The sequence below is a fragment of the Acromyrmex echinatior genome, chromosome 19, assembly GCF_024713525.1.
Source record: "Acromyrmex echinatior isolate Ae372 chromosome 19, ASM2471352v2, whole genome shotgun sequence".
Classification (NCBI taxonomy): domain Eukaryota; kingdom Metazoa; phylum Arthropoda; class Insecta; order Hymenoptera; family Formicidae; genus Acromyrmex; species Acromyrmex echinatior.
In genome coordinates, this window is record NC_141870.1 from 816,706 (window position 1) to 831,809 (window position 15,104).

The window sequence follows — 15,104 nt, forward strand, 5'->3', positions numbered from 1 at the left end:
CTATCTAAAGTCTTGAGGAAATGTGAAACGCGCGCACGTAACAATAAAGATTTACAATATATGTATATATATATATATACAGAGTGTTCAGCGTAACGATCCGAACGATTTTTTAGACACTTCCAACAGATAAGAAAAAAGTTGAAAGATAAATATTCATCTGTTTTATGCAGGCTACAACATGCGATAAAAAAATTTTAAAAAAATTATTTTTATTAAAAAAGTGACATTTCGATAGTGATTTGAATTTGTCTTGAAGACTCTTACATTATAAAAAAAAATTGTATGGTGCTTTAAAAATTTAAGATATTTTTATTTCTTTATAAAAAAAAATTTGTTTTAATTTATTGCATGTTGTAGCCTATAAACTAAATGAATATTCATCTTCCACCTTTTTTTCTTAACTGTTTGAAGTGACTGAAAAATCGTGCGGACTGTTACGCTGAACATCTGTGTATATATATGTATACATACACATATATATATAAAATATATATCGTGTAAAGCCAAATATATATCGTTAAAGCTTAGAAGCAAATTAAACAATACATCCATAATGATTGTTGATTTAAAAAATACATACGTATACATACGTGTATGTATTGGTAGCCTCATATTGATTTCTAATACATTCCATAGCGAGTTACCTCATAAATAATCTCAATTAATCGAAACATATTATATTTTTGAAGTTAACAAACGATTAACAGAGTCGTGAAAATAAAGAATTCATTTTAGTATATTAGAAGCATGGACGAATTTTTTTGTTAAGCATGGAATCGTAAAGAATACATAATCGTAAAATATGCGTGCATATAAGCTACAAAGTATACACATTTTTTTGTACAACATATCAAAATTTTAATCTGTAAGAATCTATTCGGGACGATTTTTCAGCAGAAATCTTCTAATTCCGTGTTTTTTTCTCAAGAGAGAAATTGGCAATTTTCTCCTTATAAAAATAAAGGAATATTGTCAATGATATAATGGAGATCAAATATTTTATTTTTTTATGAGATTTCTAGATTGTTCACTCTTTAAATTAGCAAGGTCTTACAATCAATAAAATAGGAAATTAAATAGCATAATATAATACAATAATATTAAATGGAAAGGTGTATCTTAAACATTTATAACATTTTCATTTTATTTACAGACAAAACTTACACCTAAAAAATACAAAATTTTATCGATTTATTTTCACGAATGTGAATTTCTTATTAACAGTTACATGTTAAGAAAGAAATAAGAATCGATATTCATAATTCATTTATTACTTGCGATATTATTTTCTATTATGTCTCGCAGATTTATTTGATTTGTCAAATTGTCAACTTTTCATAAAATTGTCAAGTGACTTTAACTACGAAGAGAAAAGATAAATTTGAAATAATAATTTGGGAAAGATCAAACTTTGTCTACAAATAGAAGTAACTTATATTGAAAATGGAGCAAAATATTGCATAATATTATATTACGATTATATACAGAATGATTAGAAATAGATATAATTGACACACAGTAATAATATTCCACGTGATTTCTAGTGGATAACTCGAATAACATTGTTTAATAAAAAAAAAAGGAAAAAGCTTTTCTGAACATAAAAGAGTAATTATTTCCTGGTCTTTTTTTGATGTAGCTGAATACAATTCCATTTATCAAATTGCTGTACGTATTACATCGAAAATTGCGCAAAAAGATCTATTTTAGCATACTTTGACATAACTATGTCTGTAACATGTCGAAGGTTTGTTGCGATCAAAAAGTTCTTAAGAAATCCTAAAATGAAACAAATTACTGTCACTTCTAATTCTAAAATATCTTTGGCTTTATAGGATTCTTCAACAAAATTCTTTTACACGATTAAAACCACAAAAATAGTTATTGCAAATATAGGTTTTGTATCGAAAACAAAAATTAAAAACTTATTTTTGCACTTGTTTTTTCACTTATTTTTTTTGTCATCAGATAACGTACATCTGATATTTGCCATATTTGCTTAATGCAAAAATTTTAGTTTATATGTGTAAAATAAAATGATTTCACTATAAAGACAATATGCACGGACAATATCGTGAAATAAAAACCACGATTAAAAGTCTAGAATAAAAAATTATTTAGAATTATTATACATTTTATAAATTTAAATAAAAATAAAGATGAGCAATAATGCATGTAAAATAATCAGGGTCAGGTAAGTTAATATATTTTTTAAAATTAAGTTAAAGTTAACGATTCATAAAATTGATTAATTGAGTAATTTATTAATCGAATAATGATCGAATAATTAAAAGAAAGTAGAAGAGAAAATAAGAATAATTTCATTCCCATTATTTTTCATTACGACGAGGGAATATGCAAATTATTGATTCCAGCAACATTTCTTTGTGATTGAATAAATCGCGTTTCAGCGTGTACTACGTAACTCAGAGAAATAAGTATTTCTCTAGTTTTTCATATGTTTCTTTTCAAGAATAGAGGCCTTGGTTAATTTTCTTATGCTTTATGCATTATGCAAAGGTCTGTGCTTCGGCCTTAAATGAATTTTACTTTTGTAAAATTTTTGAATCGATATTTGAATAGAAAAATTTCTTATTTTAGACAAGTTACACAAATAATAAAATTTACCTTGGAATAATAACACAAAGTGTTATTTTTTTAAATATTTATTAATAATTCAGGCATATTTTCTATAAGTTTATCGATGTATGCTACTGGATACATACCATAAATAACATCTTTAATACATCTAATTTCGGAACTAATTTTCAAGGTGTTTTTTGCTGATTTGTTTTCTTCATTCCGAACTTTTATTATATTTCTTGAAATTAGGAACCATGTACATGGGTGTGATTAATAATGACCCAGTAATGCAGAACAATGCAAATATTTCTTCCTGTAACATAATATCTTCATTAAAGATAAAATTAATTAGATAAATATTCAGTAACAATATTCATAATGTCTTGCCTTCTAATTTTTCTACAATGTTGTAAATTTATATTTTTTCATGGATAGAATATATTTTGAAAAGGAAAATTGCTCAAGTCCTCTATGTTTTTTCCATTTTAATTTCAAAATCTTTTGATGTCAGTAAGTTAAAAAATAATAATTCAATGAGAATTTATGACTGCACATGCTCATTAATGCTCTTATTTATGATTAAATGGCATACACAATCTGTGTAACTTCATATTTAGATAGAAAAATATTTTAACCATATTAAATTCATAAATATGACGACAGAATGAGCATACACAGTCAAAATTTACTGCTGAATTATTATTGTCTAACTTATCGACATAAAAAAAATCTTTGAAAATAAAAGGAAAAAATTAGAAATCATCTCAGGCTAATAAAAACGTATTGAAATAAAAAGTTGCAGAATGGAAAATTTCCAAAATTTTATTAGCAATATTTCTTGAAATATTGGTACAGAAAGTTTAATTTGTATGAAGGCAACATTGTATATTTATGTTTGAGATTACGTTACAAGAAATATTAAATTTTCTATCAATTAAACGTCTTATTAAATATCCATCTTTTTTTTCTTTTTAAATCAAATACTCGTAAAAAAAAACATAGAAAAGTTATCCTTCAAAATTTTTACTATCAAACATTTTTTAAATCGATATAAATGAATCGGAAAGCCGATAATCATGCAGCGTAAGAAAATTAATTACGCGTTGCATATTTCTTATGTAATTTAACATAGATTTGACAAGAAAAATCTCTACTCACAGCAGTGGATACTTTTACTTGGGGTGGTGTGCAAACGATTGTATTACAGTACGTCCTGGCAATAACGCCTGATAAACGGGACGCATTTCTCAGTCCGTTGTTAATTGCGAACATTTTTGTTCTCGTTTGTAAACTTTCCGAATGAACGAAATCGTGAAAATTAATATCTCTTTGAGTCCTTGAAGAGTAACCAGGAATATAATTCGTTAGATAAGCAATCCTATGATATAAAAATATAAGGACAAACGTTCCCGCGAATGTGCAGTAGAAGAGTAAATTTGTACTCAAATTCGATTGGCTGTTCCAGTTTCCTAGTGATTAGTTGTTTTCGATACGGCATAGAACATTAGAGGCTCCGCACAATATCAGAAATCATGTATTATGGAATACACGATTTCTGATAGGTTGAAATTCTTATTCTCTATTCCCTGTTCCTTTTATTATGCGGAGTCCCTTACTGTGTTCCATCAGAGAGAAGCCTGAGGCCAGTATTCATAGTCAGTTCTTATATTCAAGATCGTCTTTAAGTTCAATCTTAAGATGTCACCAAAAGACCACATTGGCGTCTTAAGACAATACTTAAGAAATGAAATAAGAATCGACTATGAATACCAACCTTAGCTGTTACTTTATTTTGAAGCATCTCTATGTCCACAAAATGTGGACAATGCCTACGTAGCCAACGAATTTCGGCCCGTTAAACAAAGCAAACAATCAATCTGTCGACGCTTGTAATAAGTTTATAAGACAACTTACAGTTTTGTCTATCTAACGGACCGAAATTCGTGGACATAGCGAAGAATACAACCAAAAAATCGTGGATATAGCGAAGAATACAACCAAAAAATCGTGGAGATTACCGACCGGTAATGGATATTGGCTACGTAGTTCATTGTTCACATTTTGTGGACATAGAGGCGCTTCAAAATAAAGTAATAGCTAAATCCCGAGCATGACCACTCTAGGTTTCTCTCTGGTATGCAGAACTGTACAGTATTTTGTATATTCGTAACAGATTTTTTTAATCTTAATTATTTTGACGTTTCGCGGGACAAAGTTTCGAATTAAAACGTGTGAAATGAGTATATTTTCACCAAGATTCGCAGAGTAGCTTGTACTCTAAATAATTATCGAGAACAGACTACATATAATATTAATTCATTTCGTGAAGCACATAGATATTTCTTTCTCCAAAGAACAAAATGGATATTGCCAATCCTACTCCTCAAGATCTACAAGCAAAATTATACTTCCTGATGGAACAGTTGCAACATATGGCTGGAGAATTACCGCCAAAATATCAGATGCGATTGCCCTATGAATTATTGTCCGGTTTAGCAAACTCATTGTTAAATGATACCATTTTTGAGATAGTTAAAGGTTTGATGGAGATACAGCATGTCACCGAGAAGCATCTGTTTCAACAGCGACTCCAGCTTTTGAATCAACAGAAAATTGAGTGTCAAGAAGCATTATCAACAACAGTAATAGATGATAAATTGAATTTGATAAAAGCCGCACTGTTCAAGAAACACAAGGAGGAATTAAAGGAAATGGATATGAAATTAGTATTGCAATTAGATCAAAAAGTAGCTGATCAGCAAAGTATATTGGAAAAGGCTGGAGTACCAGGATTCTATGTGACGAATAATCCAGTGGAGATTCAAGTGCAAATGAGGCTATGCGACTTTATATTCAGACTCAGCAAGATGGACATACCAGCTTAACATGAATGTGAAATTCTATCATATATTTTTGTTTATATCTAATCATACTTATTACTTACCGTATAATAATTACATCATTTTATAATTGTTATTTATTGATTATTAATCATCATTAAAATTCTAAAGGTTAATTTTTGAAGATTGCAAAAGGTTTATATTATTTTAATATTTTATTGTAATCAAGATATTTGTTTGTACAATGCAATTTCAGACACATCTTATCAAAAAGTATTATTACAAATTTACATCTATTCAAGTATAATGGATTTCAACATATATACATCTTTTAAAAATAGAAAATATTTCATACATATTATACATGGTATGAATTATCAGAGAAAAATTAAACACTTCTAACAAGAAACACCAGTACCAAAAAAATAAATCATATTATTATACTACATATATTTATACATATTTATACATATATTTGCAATTACATATTGTATAATAATAATGTTAAAAATATGACTATTCTTACAAAATAATGTAATAAGATCTTTTTAACATAACAACAGGTAAATAATTTTTTTTAAGTATAATTTTCTTTTTCTCTTACATAATTATATGTACACACTGTTCATAAAGTAACTGTTCCGAAATAATTATTTTATCAGTCATTCAATTACATTTGTGTTGTAAATAGGAAGTTTCCAAAACGTACTAAATATGAATCGAATAATAGAAATAAAATTATTTTAGATATTTTATATGAGACACGTAATTAAAAAAATCTTTTGAATAAAAAGTTAAATTATTTTCACTTAGATTATCTTTGTTATATAATATATAAATTGTCTTTTCAATAAATTTTTAAAAATAATATATACAAGAAGCAAAATGAGATGTTTCATCAGCAATATAGTAATTTAGTATATATGATGTATATATACTAAATAGCATATATATATATATATATATATATACATATATATAAAATTTATACCAAATACTAAATATACTAAAATTTATGCTAAATTTAGTATATATTAAATATTTAATATATACTATATATTTAGTATATAATATTAAGTACTTACTTTAGTATATAAGTATATACTATTTAGTATATTAGCTATATACAAAATTATTCAGAAGATCAATACTAATTAAAGTGATAGTATTGAATATGGTAAAGAAAAAAGTTCATGAACTGTCCGAATACATCTGTCCTGTATTACTATTTTATCCAAATGTTGGTTGTGGGGATAAAGCATGATCAGTAATTGGCTTAGCGGATCGAAAGGAATCAGTCTCTTTCGTTTCTGAGAAACATATACGATAAACATCGTTGAATGTCGAGACAAAATGCACTTCCAGGCCATCTGTGATGTATTTAGGTAGATCATTGAAATCTTTCTTGTTCTCCTCAGGTAAAATTATACACTTAACATCGACTCGTTTCGCCTAATAAAATATAATTCATTAATTTTGTACCTTGAAATTATATACATATAAAACAAAGCAATTATTTCATGAGTATATAGTATAAAAATAATAAAAATAATTGTTTCATAAAGCTATGATAAATAAATATTAATGCAAATGCATGATTCGATGAAAAATAATTTAGTAAATCTAGTATATTAAACTATATACATTATTTAATAAGAGATATCGAATTTATTTAAATTAGAGTAATTGGAATTAATAAACAAGATTATGTTCATACTTACTGCAATAACTTTCTCTTTGATACCGCCAACAGGAAGAACCTTGCCCATAAGACTCAATTCGCCTGTCATTGCTACATTTTGCCTGATAGCTTGGTTTTTAGCTAAAGATAATAATGCAGTAGCAATCGTCATACCTGCACTAGGGCCGTCTTTTGGAGTTGCACCTTCAGGCACATGTATATGCAAATGAGAGTCATACAAAAATGTATTCGAAGAATCCTCCTGTTTCAAGTAATTCCTTGCTACAGTCATTGCGATATGTATAGACTCCTTCATTACATCACCCAAATGACCAGTGACTTCGAATGTACCCTCAGCCTTTTTACCACCCGTCGGTTTTCTGATGGTACTTTCGATGAATAATGTAGACCCACCCATAGCGGTCCACGCCAATCCCATCACAACTCCGGGAGGCGTTGTTTCATACATCCTGTCATGCGTGAACACAGGCTTGCCCACAAAGTCTTGCAAGTTGTCCATAGTGATATCAACTTTGTCGGCTTCCTTCTTGACAACTTTAAATGCTACTTTCCTATGCACTTTCTCTATATGTTTCTGTAGACTTCTCACTCCTGATTCTCGGCAATAAGATTTAATTAACACCGTGAGCGCATTGTCTTGTATGCTGATTTGTTCTTTGCTAAGACCAGATTCAGTTCTAGCTTGTGGAACTAAATATTGCTTCGCGATAGCGAGCTTTTCTTCGGCAACGTAACCGGACATGTCTATCATCTCCATACGATCTCTTAGGGGTTCCGGAATAGTGTCTATTACATTTGCCGTGCAAATGAATAGTACTTTCGATAAATCTACTGGAACATCTAAATAGTGATCCAAAAAGTTTGCATTTTGTTCTGGATCAAGCATTTCGAGAAGAGCAGATGCTGGATCTCCTTGGTGTCCCCTGAACATAATGTTATAAATAATGTAGAGAGAGAGAGAGAGAGAGAGAGAGAGAGAGAGAGAGAGAGAGAGAGAGAGAAAGAGAGAGAGAGAGAGCGAGCAAGCTCATTTACCAAAAATATTATGAAAAAATGCCAAATAATTTTAAATAGTTCAAATATTCTTTAAATATACTTAAATATATTGGAGATAATATATTGGAGATAGAAATATTTTCTATCTTAAGAAAATATTTATCTATTTTTTTATATGTTTACACAAATTACATACTTGCCAATTTTGTCGACTTCATCTATCAAAATCAATGGATTCTCAGTTTTGGTCTTTTTCAAACATTGAATGACTTTGCCTGGCATGGCTCCCACATATGTTCTTCTGTGTCCTTTGATCTCTGCTACATCCGTCATTCCACCGACACTAAACCTAAAATATTCTCTATTCAAAGCACGAGCAATTGATTTAGCTATCGAGGTCTTGCCAACCCCGGGAGGCCCATAGAAACATAATATTTTTCCTTGAGTACTGCCCTTTAGTTGACTAACAGCAATAAATTCTGTAATAATGAAAAACAAATGTTCAATAAAAAAAACATTATTATACTTAAATAATATATAAGTAGATATATTTTATATATATTTTATATTATATTATATATATATATATATATATATATATATATATATATATACATATATATAAAAATGCATTTGTGTACCAAGTATTCTTTTCTTTATATCATCCATTCCATAGTGATCCTCGTCCAAAATTTGGACGGCATCTTGAAGATTTAAGTTTTCTGTACTTGTCACACCCCATGGCATAGACGTAAGCCAATCGAGATAATTTCTTGTAACACTAAAAAATACAAAATTTATATAAAATTTATATAAATCTATCAACATACATAATACACATATTTATGATATTTAATACTCACTTGAATTCGCTACTATGACTTTCTAAAAAGGAAAGTTTATTCAATTCCTCTTCCAACACATCCATAACTGGTTTAGGAACTGTCTTTTGTCTTATTTTTTCTCTATATTTTTCTTCTATCGCATCTTTATCATCCTTTTCCAATCCTAATTCTTTCTTAATAACTTTGAGTTGTTCATGAAGAATATATTTTCTATGTTGTTGTTTCACTTTCTCCTCAACTTCTTTACCAATTTTCTGTTGCAGCTTGCTTAATTCATATTCCTTTTTCAAAAGTGCGAGTGACAATCTCAATCTTTTTAGAATCTACAAATAAAATATTACTTTAATATTTTCCTTAAATATATATAGAAATTGTATACACATGCTGTAATATCAACAATATACTTACATCCATTTCTTCTAAAACTTGTTGCAATTCCTGTGCATCTGCTCCAGTTAAGGCAGCACCTAAATCACTAAGGTAAACAGGATTATCCACAACTCTTTGTCCCTGATGTAACATTTGTTGTAAAGATTCGCGATACAAAGGATTCATGCTGATTATGTCTCGGATTGTTTTAATAAGTTCTTGTGTCAGTGCCTGTTTAAAAAATATTTCTGATAATACAGTTTTTGGTATTGTAATAACATTATATAACAAGATACATTCAAAACTTGAACTGTTTTCAAAATAAAGTAACTAATTTTTTTTACAAAACAAAAATCTTTTTTTGTCAAAAAAGAAAATATTGAATAAGACAAGATAAACTTTAGTAAACATTATCATTCTTTTCAGTTATTAATTTTTGTTTATTCCATTGTTTTATTTACATATGTAAAGTGAGAAATGGGGAGTGATTTGCTCATTAATTAACTTAAACAAAATATGAAAATGGTACTATTTTCACAATATTGCGAACATTTTTTAAAATCATTTTATATATTACCTTAATCTCCTCAGTTTGTTTAAACTTTTCATGTGTGACATTTATAACTTCCACCATTAATATAGGTTGACTAGGTTGACCAGGCTGAGGAATTGATGAAACTAATGGTTTTTCTGTATTCTTCTCAGGCGCATGTACTTGCGGTTTTATTTCCGTAAAGCTTGTTTCATTGATCTTTTCTATTCTCTCAGTTCGTTCTACAATTCTATTTTCACCTTTTTTACGCAATGATCTCCGGTTAACCTTGTTACTGGTCATTGTGTCGTCTACAGGAACGGTAATTGTAGTATTTAATAGTGGAAATGTCAGTTTCATCTCTGTATAAAGTAGGCAGGACAATATTTAAGCAAAATAATCGAAGAACAAGGCCATGTCAATTTAAACAAGAAAATTTTTATCAATTAACAGAACATTAAATTTCTATAAAATGTGACTTCGTTGCAATATGGAAATACAACAATTAAATATATTTTTCATACCGTGTTCTACTTTTGGATTGGCATCCTCAAATATTTGATTAACTATCTTGATTCTTCTATGTGCCATAACCACTAATCTCAATCGATTTCCTAAATCTTGTACCTCATGTACTTGAGCAAAAGTTCCAATTGGATAAATATCATCTAAACTTTGAACGACATCAGCTTCATTTCTGTATGAATAAATGATATATTAGAACTGAAATTATTTACACTACATATATCGTTCACATAATTATTAATTTTGACATTATTTATGTCAATATAAATTAATGCTAGAAAATGATTTGAAGGAACTTACTCTTCGGATTTTTTCAAGAAAACTCCCACGTAAGGCTGATTTAGCTTTATCTTCCTACGTATTAAATCGATCAGAACTGGATTACTAATCTCAATTAATTTAATAAATCTGGGAAATACTGGATTTCTATTGATAGCAATGACTGGTACATGAGGCCATACTTCAGGCACCACCACAGTTGCAGGCAGTGAGGCAGGATAATCTCCAGATTGTTCTCCATTTCCATCACTAAACACAACACGTATATAAAATAAAAAACTATACATTCTCAGAAGTCAGACACAATATATTTTAGGTATTTATAGTTAATATATTTATAAGATTGTTTCCTTAACACAATTGAAAGAAAATTAAGATTTTCAGAAAGAGAAGCAAATTATTTTTCAGTTTGACATAAAATTATTGATTAAAAAAAAATATTGCTGAAATAATTCTTAACATAATCAAATGTCATTTCATTTCACAATCCTTGAAAAAAATCACTTTCTAAATTGTAACGCTTTGATGATCTTCACAAAGTTAATTGTTTTTAATGATTGATAAAGTAATATTTATAACTGGTTCCTTCGTAGTAATTTCAAAAGTGACAACTAAAGAAATGTAACAAATTATATGTAGAATATTTTTTAAATTTTAATTTGTTACGTGTAAAAACTAATAAAGACCAAGTAAAAATCGAAAACATTATTCTTTATATTAGTAAATTAATTGATAAAATTATTATTGTATTATATTACATATTACAATTAGTATCTTTCCTTCCTAGCCAATTTCTTTTTAAATTTGTTAACAAAAAAAGAACTGATATATATTTCTTAATTATCTAAATTGTTCAATTGATTGAAAATAAGTGACAGACAACCAAAGATACCTATGTACACTTTTTACATCTATTACAATCAGACAGTATGATTTTTGTATACGACAATTTGCAGCAAATTCAAAAAATGTTCCCTAACTAAAACACTTTGTTTTTTCAAAAAAGTATAAAAAAGGCACATTGCCTTTTGTTGATTTTATTTTAAATTTTAATTCTCTGGGAGCCATATATATATACTTAATCAATTTACCTCGGAGGGTCTCGATCAGAGTATTTTTTCGTCGTGAAAAATCTCACCGATGTTAATGCGGGGTGAATCCGCGTGGTCCTAAATAATTCTGATCTATAACCCGAGCATTGTGTTCGTGTCAGTCTGGCGCAAATTGGCAACGGTGTTTGATAATCCAAAGGCGACCGGTTTCCGCGGAATAAGCGCGTGGTCGCATTGCGCTGCCGCAGGATCACCGGCAACTTAGAACTCATCGCTATCACGAGTCGCATCCTCCGAAACTGTCGCAAATTCTCATAAATCCTTTTCTCTCGTATTGTTTGGCTTCGCTATTCTTGTAAAAATTATCGTGAAGGCTAAAGGAAAGACGATGAATCGAAGACTGTTTAGGTTAGAACATAACGTACATCAATGCATACAAGAATACGGAACTTAATCCTAACCTACAGGACATAATCTTATGCCATCTTACGTGATCTTGCGTCAGTTTTGCGTTACTTCACACGTAAAACTAAGGTCTTGTTTTTTGAATCGAAAAAGCAAGAAACGGGAAATCAGAAGAAGAAGAAGATCTTGTTTTGAATCGTGCGTTCGTGCGTTCAGCAGAGAAAGCTTGAAACTGTTGTAAAATTCTTCAATATGATTGGTTTATACATTTAGATCCATAAGGAACCAAAAGTAAGAATCAATCGTATTGAAAAATTTTATAACAATTGCAAAGCTGCGCAAGTCCTAATTTTTGCAGCCAACTTCTTGGCTGTGTTCCTTGGCTGCAGATGTGACAGTTTATGTTACGTACACTATAGATTTTCAGTACAGGCAGTCAATTTTGGAACATAGCCCTTGTTGTACTTGACAGTAAGCTAAATCTAATTTCGAATCATTTGGAGTCATTCGATATTTCACATACCGTTGAATCCTTTTAATTTACATGATACTTTGACCTGCTTTTGTAGGTCAGAAGTCCACTTGGAGAAGAAAAAAAAGAATTCTGTATCTTTTATGAATTCTGTATCTGCATCAATCACAAAACGCTTATTAATGTAAATTGTATTTCTGTATTTCTAATACTTTTATTTCTAATACTTTTATTAATTTTTTTACTTTCTATATTCGAATAATAACGAAATTTTGTAGCGTAGTAATTTTGAAACAGTTTTGTAGCAATCACACACACACATATTCGAGTTTTTATATAAATTATTAATATTAAAATATATTTAAATTTTTACACTGTAATTACTTAATTAGACAATATTATGCAGCATAAAACTTAATGCATTTTTTCAAAATTCATATCGTATAAAAAAAAAAATATTATACTTAATACTTTTTGAATTTTAAATTCTTATATATAAATGTTAGTTTATTATACATTGCATGAAACTACTCTAATATAATAATTTAATTTAAATTTTGTATTTTAACATTTAAATTAGTATAATATATTTTTATAATTTAATTATAATTGAAATTGCTTAAAAAATTAAATATATTTAATTATAAATTTATTTGAATAATATAAGTACATTTATAATAATTAAATATATTATATATAATGTACATTAATAATTTAAATTATTAATAAAAATAATTTTCATGTAATGTAAAATAAAACTTATATGAAATTTATAAATTTATAGAACACAAAAGGGAAATAAGACATAATTTCTTATTATTTTGCAAAATTTAGAATAAAATTGCTGGACAATATTGTTTAATTAACTATTGTTACTTATTTTTATAACTGCTATTATATTTTTTATAAAATTGTTAGAAGAATAATTGTTCAAAGGTAGAGGGAATATATTTTATTTTTTAAAATTTCATACAGATATTATATCCAGCTTTTTATTAAATTAAAATTATGGATAAAATTATCCGCGATGTACAAATAAATAAAAAACCTTTGATTTCGCAATCTTCAAGTAATAGCAACCATTCATATTATAAAACACATCAACTTGTTGCAACAAAAACAAAAAACAATGAGGAAACAAATGACAATAATATTATTGATTACAAAAATATTTCACTCTCTATGACAGGTAAATTATTATTGTAGCTGCCATTAAAATGATACATACATATATGATATACATATTATTATTAAGATTCTGTTAAAATACGAATGTTTCTGTACAGGAGAAATAAGTTCAGGTTTCATACATAGAAATAATTTAACGAAAAAACAGACTACTGACATCACTTTTGTAGAGGATACAGAAAACGCTGATGATGAAGAGTTTATTTCAAATATGAAAATGATCATTGATAAAAATTATAAAACGTAACATTAATTAACAATTAATTTGCATATGGATAATTACTTGCGTATGAACACATATTTTCTTATTTCGATGTTTTAATTGATATGAACAGGCAAGATAAAGAAAATTTTAGCATAAGAGATTTGCAAAGCAAATCGTATATATCAAGAAAAAAAAAATGTGCATTCAGCGACGAAGATCAAAATCTGATGAAACGATTTAAAAAATCTATCGATGAAAGGAAAGCTTCGTGTACAGAAGTTTCACAAAAGTTACAGCAGGCTGAGCACGCCGTTATTTCCGTTAGCAATCATAATTGCTTAACAACTTACACTACTCCACAAATTATCCCATTTATGAAATATAATAATAGCGATATGAGTTCCAGGTATATATCAATTTAGATATTTACAATCAATCGAGCGTTTGATTGGAGTTAATGTGTACTGTTTTCAGCAACTCGAATGAACTGATTTTCCATTTAGCTTCAAAAATGCAAAATAATGGGTTGATTGGAGAAATATCAGGGAACGCAAAAACTGTTACCGAAATAGAAATCGAACGGCTAGTTTACAACGAAATGCAGTACTTTACACCTCCCCAAAAAGACAATTTATAATTCATAAACTTAGTTTATATAAATATAAAATAATTTTGTAATTTACATTGTAAAACATTTCGTATTAATAGAAAAGTAGCACATTTCAAAATTAGCAATTTTTTTAGTAGAGCATTTTTGAAATTCTTTCTGAATTGGATCAATGTTTTATTAGTGAATATATATAATTTTACTTCTCTTTTCATGTTATAATTATATATACTTTCAATTATGAGTTCAAAAATACAACCGCAACCTTAAAATATAAAGAAATATATAACAAAATTTTAATTCTTATTTAAGTCGTGATATTTTTCCATATAAACAATGTATCGACAATATATTGGGTCATCTAAAAAGTATCCGCGGTTTTTTGTCACTAGATATGTGTTGATGGTCATATATCTAGTGACAAAGTACCGCGGATACTTTTTAGATGACCCAATATATTTGTCGTATATTTTAACAAAAATATATATTATTATAAATATT

The 15,104-nt window shown here is 28.1% G+C and overlaps 4 protein-coding genes across 10 annotated transcripts; 2 read left to right on the top strand and 2 right to left on the bottom strand.

The window, feature by feature from the left end:
- Positions 1-1,122: 1,122 nt before the first annotated feature.
- LOC147906624 (uncharacterized) lies at positions 1,123-3,963 on the bottom strand. 4 transcript variants are annotated; one of them, XR_015548273.1, is made up of 3 exons: positions 3,745-3,963; positions 2,730-2,899; positions 1,123-1,782 (listed from the first exon to the last, which is right to left on the bottom strand). XR_015548273.1 is itself a non-coding variant. In XM_087416074.1 (2 exons), exons 1-2 carry the CDS (start codon positions 3,856-3,858, stop codon positions 2,801-2,803), a joined length of 213 nt encoding a protein of 70 aa, XP_087272200.1. In that variant the 5' UTR covers positions 3,859-3,963; the 3' UTR covers positions 2,654-2,800. The 4 variants fall into 4 exon arrangements, 1 of the variants encoding a protein (XP_087272200.1); XR_015548274.1 differs by lacking the exon at positions 1,123-1,782 and adding an exon at positions 1,929-2,103; XR_015548275.1 differs by lacking the exon at positions 1,123-1,782 and adding an exon at positions 2,015-2,537.
- A 717-nt stretch (positions 3,964-4,680) lies between these two features.
- gdl (gonadal protein gdl) lies at positions 4,681-5,856 on the top strand. Its single transcript, XM_011058247.2, has one exon. It carries the CDS (start codon positions 4,947-4,949, stop codon positions 5,469-5,471), a length of 525 nt encoding a protein of 174 aa, XP_011056549.1. The 5' UTR covers positions 4,681-4,946; the 3' UTR covers positions 5,472-5,856.
- Lon (lon protease homolog, mitochondrial) lies at positions 5,623-12,354 on the bottom strand. Of its 4 annotated transcripts, none has more exons than XM_011058251.2 (11): positions 12,217-12,354; positions 11,766-12,100; positions 10,696-10,923; positions 10,395-10,567; positions 9,916-10,232; positions 9,378-9,569; positions 8,988-9,292; positions 8,766-8,905; positions 8,321-8,603; positions 7,148-8,051; positions 5,623-6,878 (listed from the first exon to the last, which is right to left on the bottom strand). In XM_011058251.2, the coding sequence occupies exons 2-11, from the start codon at positions 12,014-12,016 to the stop codon at positions 6,657-6,659; spliced, it is 3,015 nt and encodes a 1,004-aa protein (XP_011056553.1). In that variant the 5' UTR covers positions 12,017-12,100; positions 12,217-12,354; the 3' UTR covers positions 5,623-6,656. The 4 variants fall into 4 exon arrangements, with proteins under 4 accessions (XP_011056553.1, XP_011056552.1, XP_011056551.1 ...); XM_011058250.2 differs by having other exon boundaries at positions 12,192-12,330; XM_011058249.2 differs by having other exon boundaries at positions 12,188-12,327.
- Positions 12,355-12,550: 196 nt separating this feature from the next.
- LOC105147327 (uncharacterized) lies at positions 12,551-14,897 on the top strand. The gene is made up of 6 exons (XM_011058254.2): positions 12,551-12,602; positions 12,701-12,787; positions 13,579-13,792; positions 13,890-14,034; positions 14,127-14,402; positions 14,471-14,897. The coding sequence occupies exons 3-6, from the start codon at positions 13,612-13,614 to the stop codon at positions 14,631-14,633; spliced, it is 765 nt and encodes a 254-aa protein (XP_011056556.2). The 5' UTR covers positions 12,551-12,602; positions 12,701-12,787; positions 13,579-13,611; the 3' UTR covers positions 14,634-14,897.
- The last annotated feature ends 207 nt before the right edge of the window (positions 14,898-15,104 follow it).

Bases quoted from the DNA above. Each gene is read 5' to 3' on its own strand.
- Lon (XM_011058251.2), bottom strand. From the start codon at position 12,016: ATGCGACTCGTGATAGCGATGAGTTCTAAGTTGCCGGTGATCCTGCGG. The intron at 9,570-9,915 runs GTAATATATAAA...TTTTTTAAACAG, and splicing joins AACAAACTGAGGAGATTAAG to GCACTGACACAAGAACTTAT. The intron at 8,604-8,765 runs GTACACAAATGC...TCATTATTACAG, and splicing joins TATAAAGAAAAGAATACTTG to AATTTATTGCTGTTAGTCAA.
- gdl (XM_011058247.2), top strand. From the start codon at position 4,947: ATGGATATTGCCAATCCTACTCCTCAAGATCTACAAGCAAAATTATAC.
- LOC105147327 (XM_011058254.2), top strand. From the start codon at position 13,612: ATGGATAAAATTATCCGCGATGTACAAATAAATAAAAAACCTTTGATT. The intron at 13,793-13,889 runs GTAAATTATTAT...GTTTCTGTACAG, and splicing joins TATTTCACTCTCTATGACAG to GAGAAATAAGTTCAGGTTTC. The intron at 14,035-14,126 runs GTAACATTAATT...TGATATGAACAG, and splicing joins ATTGATAAAAATTATAAAAC to GCAAGATAAAGAAAATTTTA.
- LOC147906624 (XM_087416074.1), bottom strand. From the start codon at position 3,858: ATGTTCGCAATTAACAACGGACTGAGAAATGCGTCCCGTTTATCAGGC. The intron at 2,900-3,744 runs GTGAGTAGAGAT...ATTATGTTACAG, and splicing joins AAGTAAAAGTATCCACTGCT to GAAGAAATATTTGCATTGTT.